Source organism: Microtus pennsylvanicus, chromosome 11 (genome assembly GCF_037038515.1).
Source record: "Microtus pennsylvanicus isolate mMicPen1 chromosome 11, mMicPen1.hap1, whole genome shotgun sequence".
NCBI classification, from domain to species: Eukaryota; Metazoa; Chordata; class Mammalia; order Rodentia; family Cricetidae; genus Microtus; species Microtus pennsylvanicus.
In genome coordinates this window covers 11,725,353-11,737,366 of record NC_134589.1, presented here as the reverse complement: position 1 = coordinate 11,737,366, position 12,014 = coordinate 11,725,353, and the positions used below count along the sequence as shown (strand labels likewise).

The 12,014-nt window shown below is 52.5% G+C and overlaps 1 protein-coding gene across 1 annotated transcript; it reads left to right on the top strand.

The window, feature by feature from the left end:
- Positions 1–83: 83 nt before the first annotated feature.
- On the top strand, positions 84–11,189 carry Tk1 (thymidine kinase 1). Its single transcript, XM_075990239.1, has 7 exons — positions 84–206; positions 305–336; positions 1,182–1,292; positions 5,083–5,176; positions 9,692–9,781; positions 10,340–10,459; positions 10,539–11,189. The coding sequence occupies exons 1-7, from the start codon at positions 141–143 to the stop codon at positions 10,731–10,733; spliced, it is 708 nt and encodes a 235-aa protein (XP_075846354.1). The 5' UTR covers positions 84–140; the 3' UTR covers positions 10,734–11,189.
- The last annotated feature ends 825 nt before the right edge of the window (positions 11,190–12,014 follow it).

Here is a 12,014-nt window from a genome sequence, read left to right as displayed (position 1 = left end):
GGGCTACATGCGCCTTGGCTTCGCCAAGCTCCTACCCTCAGCTGCGATTGGTCGACTCATTCATTTTTAAAGGAAGGCGCGAACTGGTGGACATTTCCATTCTCGGACCCCAGAAGCTAAGGGTTGCTTGCACAGCCGCCATGAATTACATCAATCTGCCCACCGTGCTGCCCGGCTCCCCTAGCAAGACCCGGGGGCAGATCCAGGTACGGGGTCCGGTTGGGTATGTGGGGGTCGGGGTGGTGGCTGGTGGCTGGTCCGGGCGTACGCGAGCAGGGACCCCCTAAGATGACTTCTCTCCTAGGTGATCCTCGGGCCCATGTTCTCAGGAAAAAGGTACTGCATGGGCCTCCGGGGCGGATGGGCCTCCCCCTGTCTGCAGACCCTGGCTCTTCTCTCTCGTCTCCCCTCCTACGGACCTGGCTTGGCCGCAAACTCGGCCGCCCAACCTCTGTGCTCGCCTTCCCGCCCAAATTCCTGGATGTCTGCCTCCTTCCCGCCCAAGCCACAGCCCCTTTTCCGGGCTTCTTCTGTCCTTGCTGAGGCGAATCACATCGGGGTACCATAGAGACCCCCAGCCCACATCCCCAAAAGCCCGCTGGACAACCTCGTGTGACCGCGGTGGTGGCTGGGAGGAGCCTGGACCCCCTTTCTGCCAGTTTCCGCATTCATCCCCTCCCCTGTAAGCTCTCCTGAAGCCAGGGAGCCCAATTTGCTCTGAGATGAGGGTCCCTCCTCTGGGAGTCCCACCTGGAGTAAGTCCGCCTCTGCTCGCAGTTTCTTGGTTTTAGTTTTTTGGGTATTTTTTTGTTTGTTTGTTTTTGACTCAACATTTTTCTATGACCCTGACTGGCCTGGGGCTCGCGCTATAAACCAGGCTGGCCCTCGAACTCTGAGATCCCCCTGCCTCAGGGGTGCCCACCATACCAGACACCCCCACTGTTCTTGAACGGCCTGGTGTCACCTGAGTTTTGTCCCTTGCTCGGAGGGTAGGCCCAGAGGCAAGCGCTTTGGCGTTTCTTTGAAAAAGCTCTGTGAAGTTCATTCATAAAACTGTTAAGTTTGTTCAGAACAGCTGGGGGTAAGTCCGGGCTAGCGGGTAAGGGTCGGGGTGGCCTTACTAGGTGGTGGCAGCGAATCGCCTTTCGCATGGGCCTCACCTGCCCTGGTACCGCTTGCAGCACGGAACTGATGAGACGCGTCCGGCGCTTCCAGATCGCCCAGAATAAATGCCTGGTCATCAAGTATGCCAAAGACACACGCTACAGCAGCAGCTTCTGTACGCATGACCGGTCAGTCCCATCCCGTGCTGCGGAAACCCCTAAGGCATGGGACATTCTGTCAGATGTATGGGGGGGAGGGAGCTTTTCCAGAACCTTCTTAGGGATGGGATGATACCAGCCTCTAAGGGACAGGGGGATGAGAATTGAGAATGAACAGTGCCCAAATGAACATTGTGCAGGGAGAACCTGGTTTCCACTTGGGTAGACGCTGCGCCCTGCAGCCCTCATGATTGACCTCACGGGAATTTTCTCCCTGCCATCGGGTGTCCATCCCCACTAAGAACTGTATGCCAGAACACTGGACACTACCCCTTGCAGCCGAAGGGTGGGTGGGAGCTGCATAAAGTGGTGGCGAGCCTGGGGATTGGTGTCCTGAGACACTCTTTGCTGAGTGTCCTGGGCTCACCCCAGAGCCAACGCTGACCACGAGGCTGGAGCTGCAGGCCAGGGTTGCTGTAGGCTGGGCCGAGGTTGAGCAGCCTCTTGTAGGGCAGGTTTCTGAAGCAGAACAGGAAGTGGAATGTCCAGGACTTGGAACTGGGGCTGGAATTCAAGCCATGCTTCCACCAGGCTCTATGCTGTGATCTTTACTTCCTCGTGTGTGTGACCACGGTGTCTACCACACAGGATGGGATGAGTATCCCAGAAAGCACGGGGGTGGGTGACCCAGGCAGTTCATTGTCGTCCTCTGGTCTGCTCTACTTGGGGAGGAGGGAGCACAGCAGAGTGTGCAGGACAGCCTCGGGACGGGTCTTCACCTTCTTTTCACTCAGCTATGTGAGTTTCAAACTCACAAAGGTTGGTCAGGCTTTGTTTTGAGTTTTGGTTTTCTGAGGCAGGATCTCTCTACAGAGCCCTGGCTGTCCTAGAACTCACAGAGATCCACCTGCCTCCACCTCCCTAAAAGCGTGCACCAACACGCCTGGACTTCATGCTTTCATAGCAAGCCCTTTACCCTTGAGACATCTCAAACCCATTTTTGATTCGTTTGCTTTTAAAAATGCTCTTTGGTTTTTTGAAACAGGTTTTTCTTTTTTTTTTTAAATATTTTTTATTGTTTATTGCCTTGAAGGTGTCAGATCCCCTGCAACTGGATCTTCAGACAGTTGTGAGCTGCCATGTGGGTGCTAGGAATTGAACCCAGGTCCTCTGGAAGAGCAGTCAGTACTCTTAACCACTGAGCCATCTCTCCAGCCCCTGAAACAGGTTTTTCTGTACAGCTCTGGCTGTCCTGGAATTCACTCTGTAGACCAGGCCGGCCTCAAATTCACAGAGATCCCACCTGCCTCGGCCGCCTAGTGTGGGATTAAAGGCGTGGGCCATCCCTACTCTGCTAGTTTTAAAACCTTTTTATCTTGTTTGTGTATAGGCGTTTTGCTTGCGCACTAGGTTTGCGTTCCGCTTGCTTGCCTGATGCCCGAAGGAGGTCAGAAAAGGGCATCAGATTCCTTGGGACAGGAGTTATAGACGGTTGTGAGCCGCCCTGAGGGTGCCAGGGATTGAGCCTAGGTCCTCTGCAAGGAAAACAAATACTCTTAACTACTGAGCCCTCTCTCCAATCTGTTTATTGAGACATTGTCTCATTATGCAGCCTAGGTGAGCCTTTTAACTTGTGACCCTTCCTCCTCTTCCTGGAATTACACACATCCAGCATCCCCCCCCCCCCTTGATACTAGGATTGTAGACAAATTCTGCCACGCCCAGTTTCCCAGATCTTGAAGATTGTGAGGTTGTAACTGAGGCCAGAAGGTGTTTAAATCTGTCTGCCTGACACTGCACAGTGCTTGTCTATGTTTGGGGAAACAGTTTTTTCTGTGTTTGTTTTGAAAGTGAGGTAGACACAGGGAAGAGGGCAGGCATTGGACACAGCCCAGCATTCCTCTCCTTAGAAAGCTAGCAGACAGCGAGGGTGGGTTCCCAGTGTCCTTTAAAGGCATTCTGGAGCATTTCCAAACTGGCTCTCTGAGGCCTGGGTGGGTTCTTCCTTGACGGGAAGCAGTCGGGCCGCAAGGCCTGTAAGCTCTGTCAGCAGGTGGTCATGTGACACGGAGAGTCCTTTAATCTGTGGAGGGCAATGAATGGATGGGGGATCCAGGGGGCCACTCTGCTGTCTGGCTTCCAAGCTCGCCCACCATTCCCGACACTGAGACCAGGACACTTCTTGTCTAGTTGCTGCTCATAGGCTAACACACAAACCTGTTACAGCTTTCCTGTGTGCTGGGCTCTCTTGTGGGACCAGAGAGATAGACATCTCAGTGGTTAAGGGCACTTACTCTTGCCAAGGACCCTGGTTCAGTTCCTGGTACCCGCAGGGTGGCTCCAGTTCCAAGGGAACCTACACCCTCTTCACCAGATGTGCCCCTGATACACAGGCATAGATGCAGGAAAAACACTAACAGGCATAACTAAAATCTTAAACTTTTTTTTTTTTTTTTTTTTTTTTTTTGGTTTTTTCGAGACAGGGTTTCTCTGTGGCTTTGGAGCCTGTCCTGGAACTAGCTCTTGTAGACCAGGCTGGTCTCGAACTCACAGAGATCCGCCTGCCTCTGCCTCCCGAGTGCTGGGATTAAAGGCGTGCGCCACCATCGCCCGGCTTAAAATCTTAAACTTTTGCCAAGTGTGGTGCATACCTTTAATCGCAGCCCTTAGTAGACAGAGGTAGGCTGATCTCTCTGTGTTTGAGGGCAGCCTGGTCTACAGAGTGTCCAAATATCTCAAATACCTTTTGGCACTGACAACAGAACTCTAGGCGTGAGCTACCAGGTGCTCCACCACTGGGCTGTAGTCCAGAATCTCCCTAAAATTTTAAATTACATCTTACTGTGTCAATGATATAGGTCAGTGATATCCCAGTTTGTTTTGAATTTTAAATAAATAAAACCAGTTTTTGCTGCTCAGTGTATTGTGGACCCTGGGGACTGTCCCTCCTAAAGACCTTAGCTGGAGTTGTGGCTCGGTAGTTGGGGGCTTCTGCAGCACACATACCTGGAGGATTAGTTTTTTTTTTTTCTTAAGATTTATTTATTTATTATGTGTACAACATTCTTTCCATGTATGCCTGCATGCCAGAAGAGGGCACCAGATCTCATAGATGTCTGTGAGCCATCATGTGGTTGCTGGGAATTGAACTCAGGACCTCTGGAAGAGCAGTCAGTGCTCTTAACCTCTGAGCCATCTCTCCAGCCCTGGAGGATTAGTTTTTGAGGTTTTGTTTTAGGTTCAGGGTTTGTTGTTGTTGCTGCTGAAACATTTCGTAGACCAGGCTGATCTGGAACTCACTTGCCCAGGCCTCCCGAGCTCCTGAGTGCTTCAGTTGCAGGGATGGATGCATTACCGCACACACTTTAGGCCATGGGTTAGAATCTCGTGGCACTGGCTTACTTAGTGCCCTCCTGTTGGCAGAGGCCCAGCCGGACTCCTTGGGCATGGCCTTGCATGGCCTTTTCTTCTCACTCTTGGTGGGTCACCCTACAACCTAGGTCAGGCTCCTGATGACCAGTTTGCCTGTGCATCCTGTTTCCCGTTCTAACCAAAGAAGAGATTTATTTCTTTTTTTAAAAAGATAAGCATTGAAATCCCACCTGTATCTCCAAAGAAAACTTTGGAATTTTTGTTGAGCTTGGCTGTTAATTTCCAGTTAAGGGAGGTAGCCTGTATTAAGTGGTTCCCCGCCCCTCCCCCATAGAAACAATACCACAGGTTGCTCTGCCAGACCACGGTAGCACCCTCTCCCCTGCATCTGGGGCTTAGGGATGCTCTGCTGCTGGCCTTGCTCATCCTCTGGCCCTTCTCTTCCCAGGAACACCATGGACGCACTGCCGGCCTGCCTGCTCCGGGATGTGGCCCAGGAGGCCCTGGGCGTGGCTGTCATTGGCATCGACGAAGGGCAGTTTGTAAGTGAGCTCAAGCTTCAAAGCGTAACTCATACCCACACCCCCAACTCCTTCCCTGATTCTGAAGTTTCTCTTTCATCTTTGGGAAAGTCGGGAGTCTGGCATGTCCTTGCTGGTGTGTGAATTCCCTTGACCATGTGCCATGTAGAGTATCTTCTCCCAGAAAGGCTTGGGATAGAGCTGGGGGAGAGCTCCACTCTGGCTTGACCTCTGCAGTGGCTGGGCCTCCAGTCCATTAACACCGGCCTTGGCTGGGTTTGGGGGCTTGTCTGTATGGTTTTTATTTCTAAAAGATCATGCTCTACTTCTTTCTGACCAACTGCGTCCATGTTTGTTTGTTTTCCAGGGTATCCTCTGACTGGGGTGGGAGTTGTCTTTTGTGGTCTTAATTTCCCTCCCAGGCTTTGAAAGTTTGGACTAGAAGTCCCTGTCTGAACGCCTGAGCGGGGCTGAGGATGTTCCAGCGTGTTTAAGGCCCTGGCTTCCATCCCCCGTCATCCTACTGCATGACGGGGCGTGCTAACAAGCCTTCAATTCTAGCACCAGAGGCAGGCATGGGGATCAGTTCACAGTATCATTGGCTATATAACCAGTTTGAGGTCAACCTGGGCTTCGTGGAGGCCTGTAAACCAAAAGGGTCTGGCTGCAGTCGAGGCTTAACAAATGTGCGCTTGACTCCAAAACTCAACACCCTCAATGGTTTCAGAAATATTCGTTGGCGGGTAAGGGGTGCTGTAGAATCTCCTGTGTTGGGAGACTAAGGCAGGAAGAGGATCAGGAGTTCAAGGCCAGCCTCAGCTACAGGATAAGACCTTGTCTGAAATAATCTGAAATCGGGCCAGTGAGACGGTTCAGTGGGGAAAGGAGCGGCTCAATGGGAAAAGGAGCTTGCTGCATAAGCCTGGAGGCCTGAGTCCCTGGAACCCATGAAACAGTAAAAGCAGAGAACCACCTCCACAGAGTTGTCCTGTCACACGTGGGTTAAGGCACACGTGAGAGGACACACACACACACACACACAATCGTGTGTAGACAGATAAATGGACCGGAGACAAGCCTCAGTCCCTCAGTCATTGAGATCACTTGCTGGCTTTGCAGGTGACCTAAGTTTGGTTCCCAGCAGGCACACTGGACAGCTGTCTGCTTATAACTCTAGCCCAGAGGATCTGAGACTCCTGACCTATGTGGGCACCTGCATGCACACACACACGCATGTGCCCTCACATAGACACACATAACTTAGCATTTTTTAAATAGTTGTCAAATAGAGATGGAATGTACGTACCTCCCTAGCATGCAACCAGGTGACATAATAAACTACTCAGTAGGAAATAATTTCTCCCTGTCCTGTGGCTCCTGAAGGCTCGCTCACAAAGCTGAATGGATGTTCTGCAGGCTAGACTGTGGCTCTCTGGCTGCCTGCTACTCTCACATTCTACTGTGGAGGAGGCCAGGTGACTGGGGGGTGGGGGTCCCAGTCTGCTCCCTGTACACCCCCGCTCCCCACCTCAGAGTGAGGCAGCTCTGGCTGCGATGCTCCCCTGTACCAGCCCTCCCTCCCCATGCTCCGGGACAGCTCTGAGTTCATCCCACCGTGAGATGCATGCCCAGCGGTTGGCATCCGTCCATCACCTGGACATGCCAGATCTGCTATTGTCCTCAGAGGGAAACCCTGAAGCACAGCCTTGCAGACATTGCCTGAGAGTCAGGACAGGGTACGGTCGCTCCCCTCAGGCCTGCTGCAGTAACCTGCAATTAGCTCCACTCTCCTGGTGTTCCCAGAGGCCCAGGTCTGGCCCCAGTGTACCAGTTATCCCAGTCTGTTCCCTTCCTAACCTATAAGAGAGATTTATTTATGTGCTCCTCCCACTTAGGATTAAGAAAAAATTAATGTAGTGGATACTTTGCTTTTTTTTTAAAGATTTATTTATTTATATATGTATTTTATGCATGAGAGCTCTATCTGTATATATACCTACGTGCCAGAAGAGGGCATCAGAACCCTTTATAGATGACTTCTGAGTCACCATGTGGTTGGGGGAATTTGAACTTGGAACCTCAGGAAGAATAGCCAGTACTCTTAACCACTGAGCCATCTCTCCAGCCTGATGCTTTGAATTTGGAGATGGGGCCTTATGGTCCAGGCTGGATTAGACTCAGCCTCCTGAGTGCTGGGATTAGAGCCCTGGACCTCATGACGGCTTCAGTGAGTGTTCATTGTGCACGCTATATATAAATACCACAGCTATTCCATTCTACCCCCAGCTGCCAGGGCCCTGCTCGTTACAGAATTCAGAATCTCCCCAATCCTTCTGTGTCCTTGCCTTGGACAGTGGGTCGAGGGTTGTCTAAGGCCATTGAAGTCACAGCTGAGAATATAGAACCTCCCATGTGTTCATTCGCCAGGGCCAAGTCCCACAGGCTTCTTGGCAAGAGTAGAAGCTACGCGTCCTTAAGAACTTTGTCTTTCATTTCTGTTTGATACAAGCAACGACAGGCAGACACTAGGAAAAGGAAGTTTCCACAACAGCATCTTTGAACCAGAGACCACTGAAACCTGCTGCGGGGCAAACAGTAGTCACGGAACAGGGGGACTCTAGAGGGGACAGGGCTCCCTTGGGTCCTTTGGACCAGGAGGACCAGGAAACTTCAGGAACCTGCACCCTTAGTGGTGGGAGGGGCCTGGAAGGAGGGTGGTACCTCCTGACTGGTTCCCTTTGGCAGAGACTGAGCTGTGTTTTGTTGATGCTCAGATGTGACTGGGGAGGGGTCTTTACCCATGGTGGCTAGGGTACCTTGCCTGATGTTGGCCCAGGAGATTATATTCAGCCCGTGTGAGTGCCAGCCCGGCCTGGGTGCTTCTAATTATAAGCATGTTTTTATAGAGCAGCCCTTGTCACATGCTGTGACTATTGTGGGAATAGCTAGGTCCGGGGACCAATCACATCCATTCCAAGTCCTTGCCCTTCAGCTGTGGCATTCTAGGCTCTGGAGACAAAACTGGAACTTCCAGCTCGCCTGTGTTGTTGGACTACAACTGGGAGGGACTAAGGAGGAGGAAGACGTGGCGGGGGTGGAGTGGGGGGGTCAAAAGTAGGGTCTGAAGAACCAGGCACCGTGGCAGCACTTAGAAGGCTGAGGCTAGCCTGAGCTACACAGTAACAATTAATCAAAAAAAAAGAAAGGATGGGGAGAGAATTTGGTTGATAAGGCACAGGTCCTAGCCCCCTGTAAAACACTGGTTATAGCCAAGTGTCCATAATCTTAGTATTAGGGAGGCAGGGGCAGGCAGGTGCTGTCCAGCCAGCCTAGCTGAATCGTTGAGCTCTCAATTCAGTGAGAGACCCTGTCTCAAACACCAGGTAGAAAAGGCAGGCGTGGCAGCATATGCCTTCAATCTTGAGAGGCAGAGGCAAGTAGATCTCTGAGTTCAAGGGTAGCCTGGTCTACATAGCTTGAACAGGAGACAGCAAGATCAGGTGTTGAACAGGACAAGGGCCACCTACAGCTGTGTCAGGAGCAAGTTGGGCAAACTGCACACATGCCTCTTGCTTCCCGTTGCCAAGAACCATCTCCCCCCCCCCCCCCGAGACAGGGTTTCTTTGTATTTCCCCAGCTAGGACACGGAACTTGCTCTGTAGACCAGGCTGGTCTTGAACTCAGCCTGTCTCTGCCTCTCGAAGAGGGCAATGGGGCTCCTGGAACTGGAATTGACAGATGGTGTGAGTGACCACATGGCTGCTGGCAACTGAACCAGGTCCTTTACAAGAGCAGCAAGTGCTCTTACCTGCTGAGCTGCCCAGCCCTCCCTGGAAATCTGTTTTATTTATTTATTTATTTATTGGTTTTGTTTTATTTTTTCCGAGACAGGGTTTCTCTGTAGCTTTGGAGCCTGTGCTGGAACTCCCTTTGTAGACTGGGCTGGCCTCGAACTCACAGAGATCCTCCTGCCTCTGCCTCCCAAGTGCTGGGATGAAAATCTGTTTTAAACATAAGTCAAAGCCGGGCGGTGGTGGCGCACGCCTTTAATCCCAGCACTTGGGAGGCAGAGGCAGGTGGATCTCTGTGAGTTCGAGACCAGCCTGGTCTACAAGAGCTAGTTCCAGGACAGGCTCCAAAACCACAGGGAAACCCTGTCTCGAAAAACCAAAAATAAAATAAAAAAAAAAAAACATAAGTCAAAATGGGCTTTAGGCACAGGCTTTGTTCACTGACAGTTCGAGAAGGCAGGAACCCATGACTGGCCAGTTCCTTCAGAGGACTGTGAGGGAAGCTGTGGCCTCTCCGTTCATAGAGGCCTCTGTTGGGTGCCAAAGTCAGCTGGCAAGTCTTGGGTAGCATGCTGCTGAGCCATACAAAGGGACTGGGTAGCAGTGGGCATGCAGGTGGGCATTTCATGGCAATGGTGGCATGGCCTGGTCTCCAGTTCTGGGCTGACCTGCCTAATCAGGCCCATCAGGGTGTCCATGAAGCCCCTGCGCAGGGTAGCTGCCTCACTTCCTCCAACTTTTTCAGTTCCCTGACATCGTGGAATTTTGTGAACTGATGGCCAATGCAGGCAAGACAGTGATTGTGGCAGCACTAGATGGGACCTTCCAGAGAAAGGTAAGGTGTCTGCCCCAGGCCTGGCAGTGGGTCCTGGAGGGAGGTAGGGCTCTGGAGCATGGTACAATCCACAAGATGTCCCCAGAAGCAGGAATGTTCAGAATAGTTGCCTGGTGGGTACTCTGAGCGGGCCAAGGGGTTGAGAGCATGAGGGTGTGGCTTTCTAGAAAAGCAGGATCCGGATGATGTATCCTGAATCATAGGGTTTAAGGGAGAAGTTGGGGCTGGCAAGAGCTCAGGCTGTGACATGCATGTCCTGCAAAGCGTGCAGACCTGCGTTTGATCCTTGGAACCCTCTTTTTAAAAATGCCAGGCGAGGTGGTGTGCATTTATTACCCTACCACTGGGAGGCAGAAACAGGCAGATCTCGGCTCACTGGCAAGCTCCAAGCCAGCGAGAGAAACCGTTTCCAAATAACAAAAGCAACCAAGGTGGGCGGTGCTGGAGGAACAGCCCCTAAGGCTGCTCTCTGGCCCCTGCACGCGAGCACACGTGAATGCAGGCAGAAAGGGAACTGCTTGGCCAAATGACCAAACATGCCTGCTGTCCTGTGTGTAGGCTTTCGGCAGCATCTTGAACCTAGTGCCCCTGGCCGAGAGCGTGGTGAAGCTGACTGCCGTGTGTATGGAGTGCTTCCGGGAAGCTGCCTACACCAAGAGGCTGGGCACGGAGAAGGAGGTATCCTCACGCTTCTGTCCGTGGATCGGGGCGGGCTAGGGCTCAGCCCCACCCTCACGCATCCCTATCACGTCCCCAGGTGGAGGTGATAGGCGGCGCAGACAAGTACCACTCCGTGTGCCGCCTGTGCTACTTTAAGAAGTCCCCTGTGAAGCCGGCCCCCGGACCAGACAACAAAGAGAACTTCCCGGTGCTGGGACAGCCTGGAGAGGCCTCAGCTGTCAGGAAGCTCTTTGCCCCTCACCAAGTCCTACAGCACAACTCTGCCAACTGAGAGGACCTGGGGCTGGAACTGCCTCACAATAGATACTGCCCTGGACAGGCTCAGCTGCTTGTCGCAGCCTCTTTTAGTTCCCTCTGGGTTGCTGAGGTGCTTCAGCTCAGCGGGGAGACAGTGCCTGCTGGGTCCTTAGGGCTTGACATTCAGCCAGAGGTGAAGACAGAGCCACGTGGTTGTTGTGACATTGGTGGTGCTGGCTTCTTCCTCCTTGGTGGCTTTCACTGCTGAGTTTCAGTCTCGCGGAGCCCCGCCCCTTACCAAGGCTCCAGCCCTCCCTTTGTGCTAAGGCCTGACCTGCACTCCCACAATGGCCCCCAGAGCCAGTATACAGTGGCATTGGTCTTGCCCTGCTCAGAGCCCCAGCCCCGTGACTCAGGGCTCTTAGAGCTGTGCTTCTTATGCTATAGTGTAAAATAATTAATATTAAAGTTTGCTACTTGAGAGCTTATTTCTCTTTAACCTGGGTTTCCCCGAATCTTGCAGTCAGAGCCTGTATGACTTGGGGGCAGGAATTTCTTCTGCCTGGTTGGTTTCAGTACAGACATGGAAAAGGAACCAGGGAAAGCCCAGGGGATGGTGTTTGTTGCTGGCTCTGGGGGGTCAGGTTTTGTGAACAGGCGCTGTAATCTGGGCTGAGAAAATCACACGCCTTGTAAAGTGGGCTGTGGTAACTCCCTTGAAGGCCAAAGACCTGGGTCTAAGACGCGAACGTGTGTCCCTTCCCTAGTGCTGTGCCCAGCTTCAGACCATGCTCTCGAGGGAAGGCCTACAGCTCAGAGCCTGGCATAGCACCCTGTTAGTTTATGCTTCAGATTTTGAAAGACACCATCAGAACCCACTACTGATGGCCTCATCATTGCACAAAAGCCAAGAGTTGCCTCAGGGGCATGCTGCTTCCTGATAGAGATGGGTCCGCTCTGTGACACGTCCCGGAAACGTATCAAGACCCAACCTCCTGCACTGTGCCCTGCACTTCTGATGGGAAACATCTGCTCTGGAGGGGGCATTCAGGAACCCCGCCCTGTGCACCCCTCCTGGGGGGGGGGCAGCAGAACCCGGACAAGCTATCTAGAAGAACCAGTCTATATGCTGACACTTGCTATTTTAGGGTGCAGTAGAAGGCAGTGTGGAGAATGAGACCCCATCAGGAGAAGCTGCCACCCCATGCTCAGGGCACACGTCCTGGCTGGACGTGACGGTTTACAGCTTATTCCCAACACTCAGGAGGCAGAGGCAGGTGGATCTGAGTCCCAGGACAGACAGCCAGATCTACAC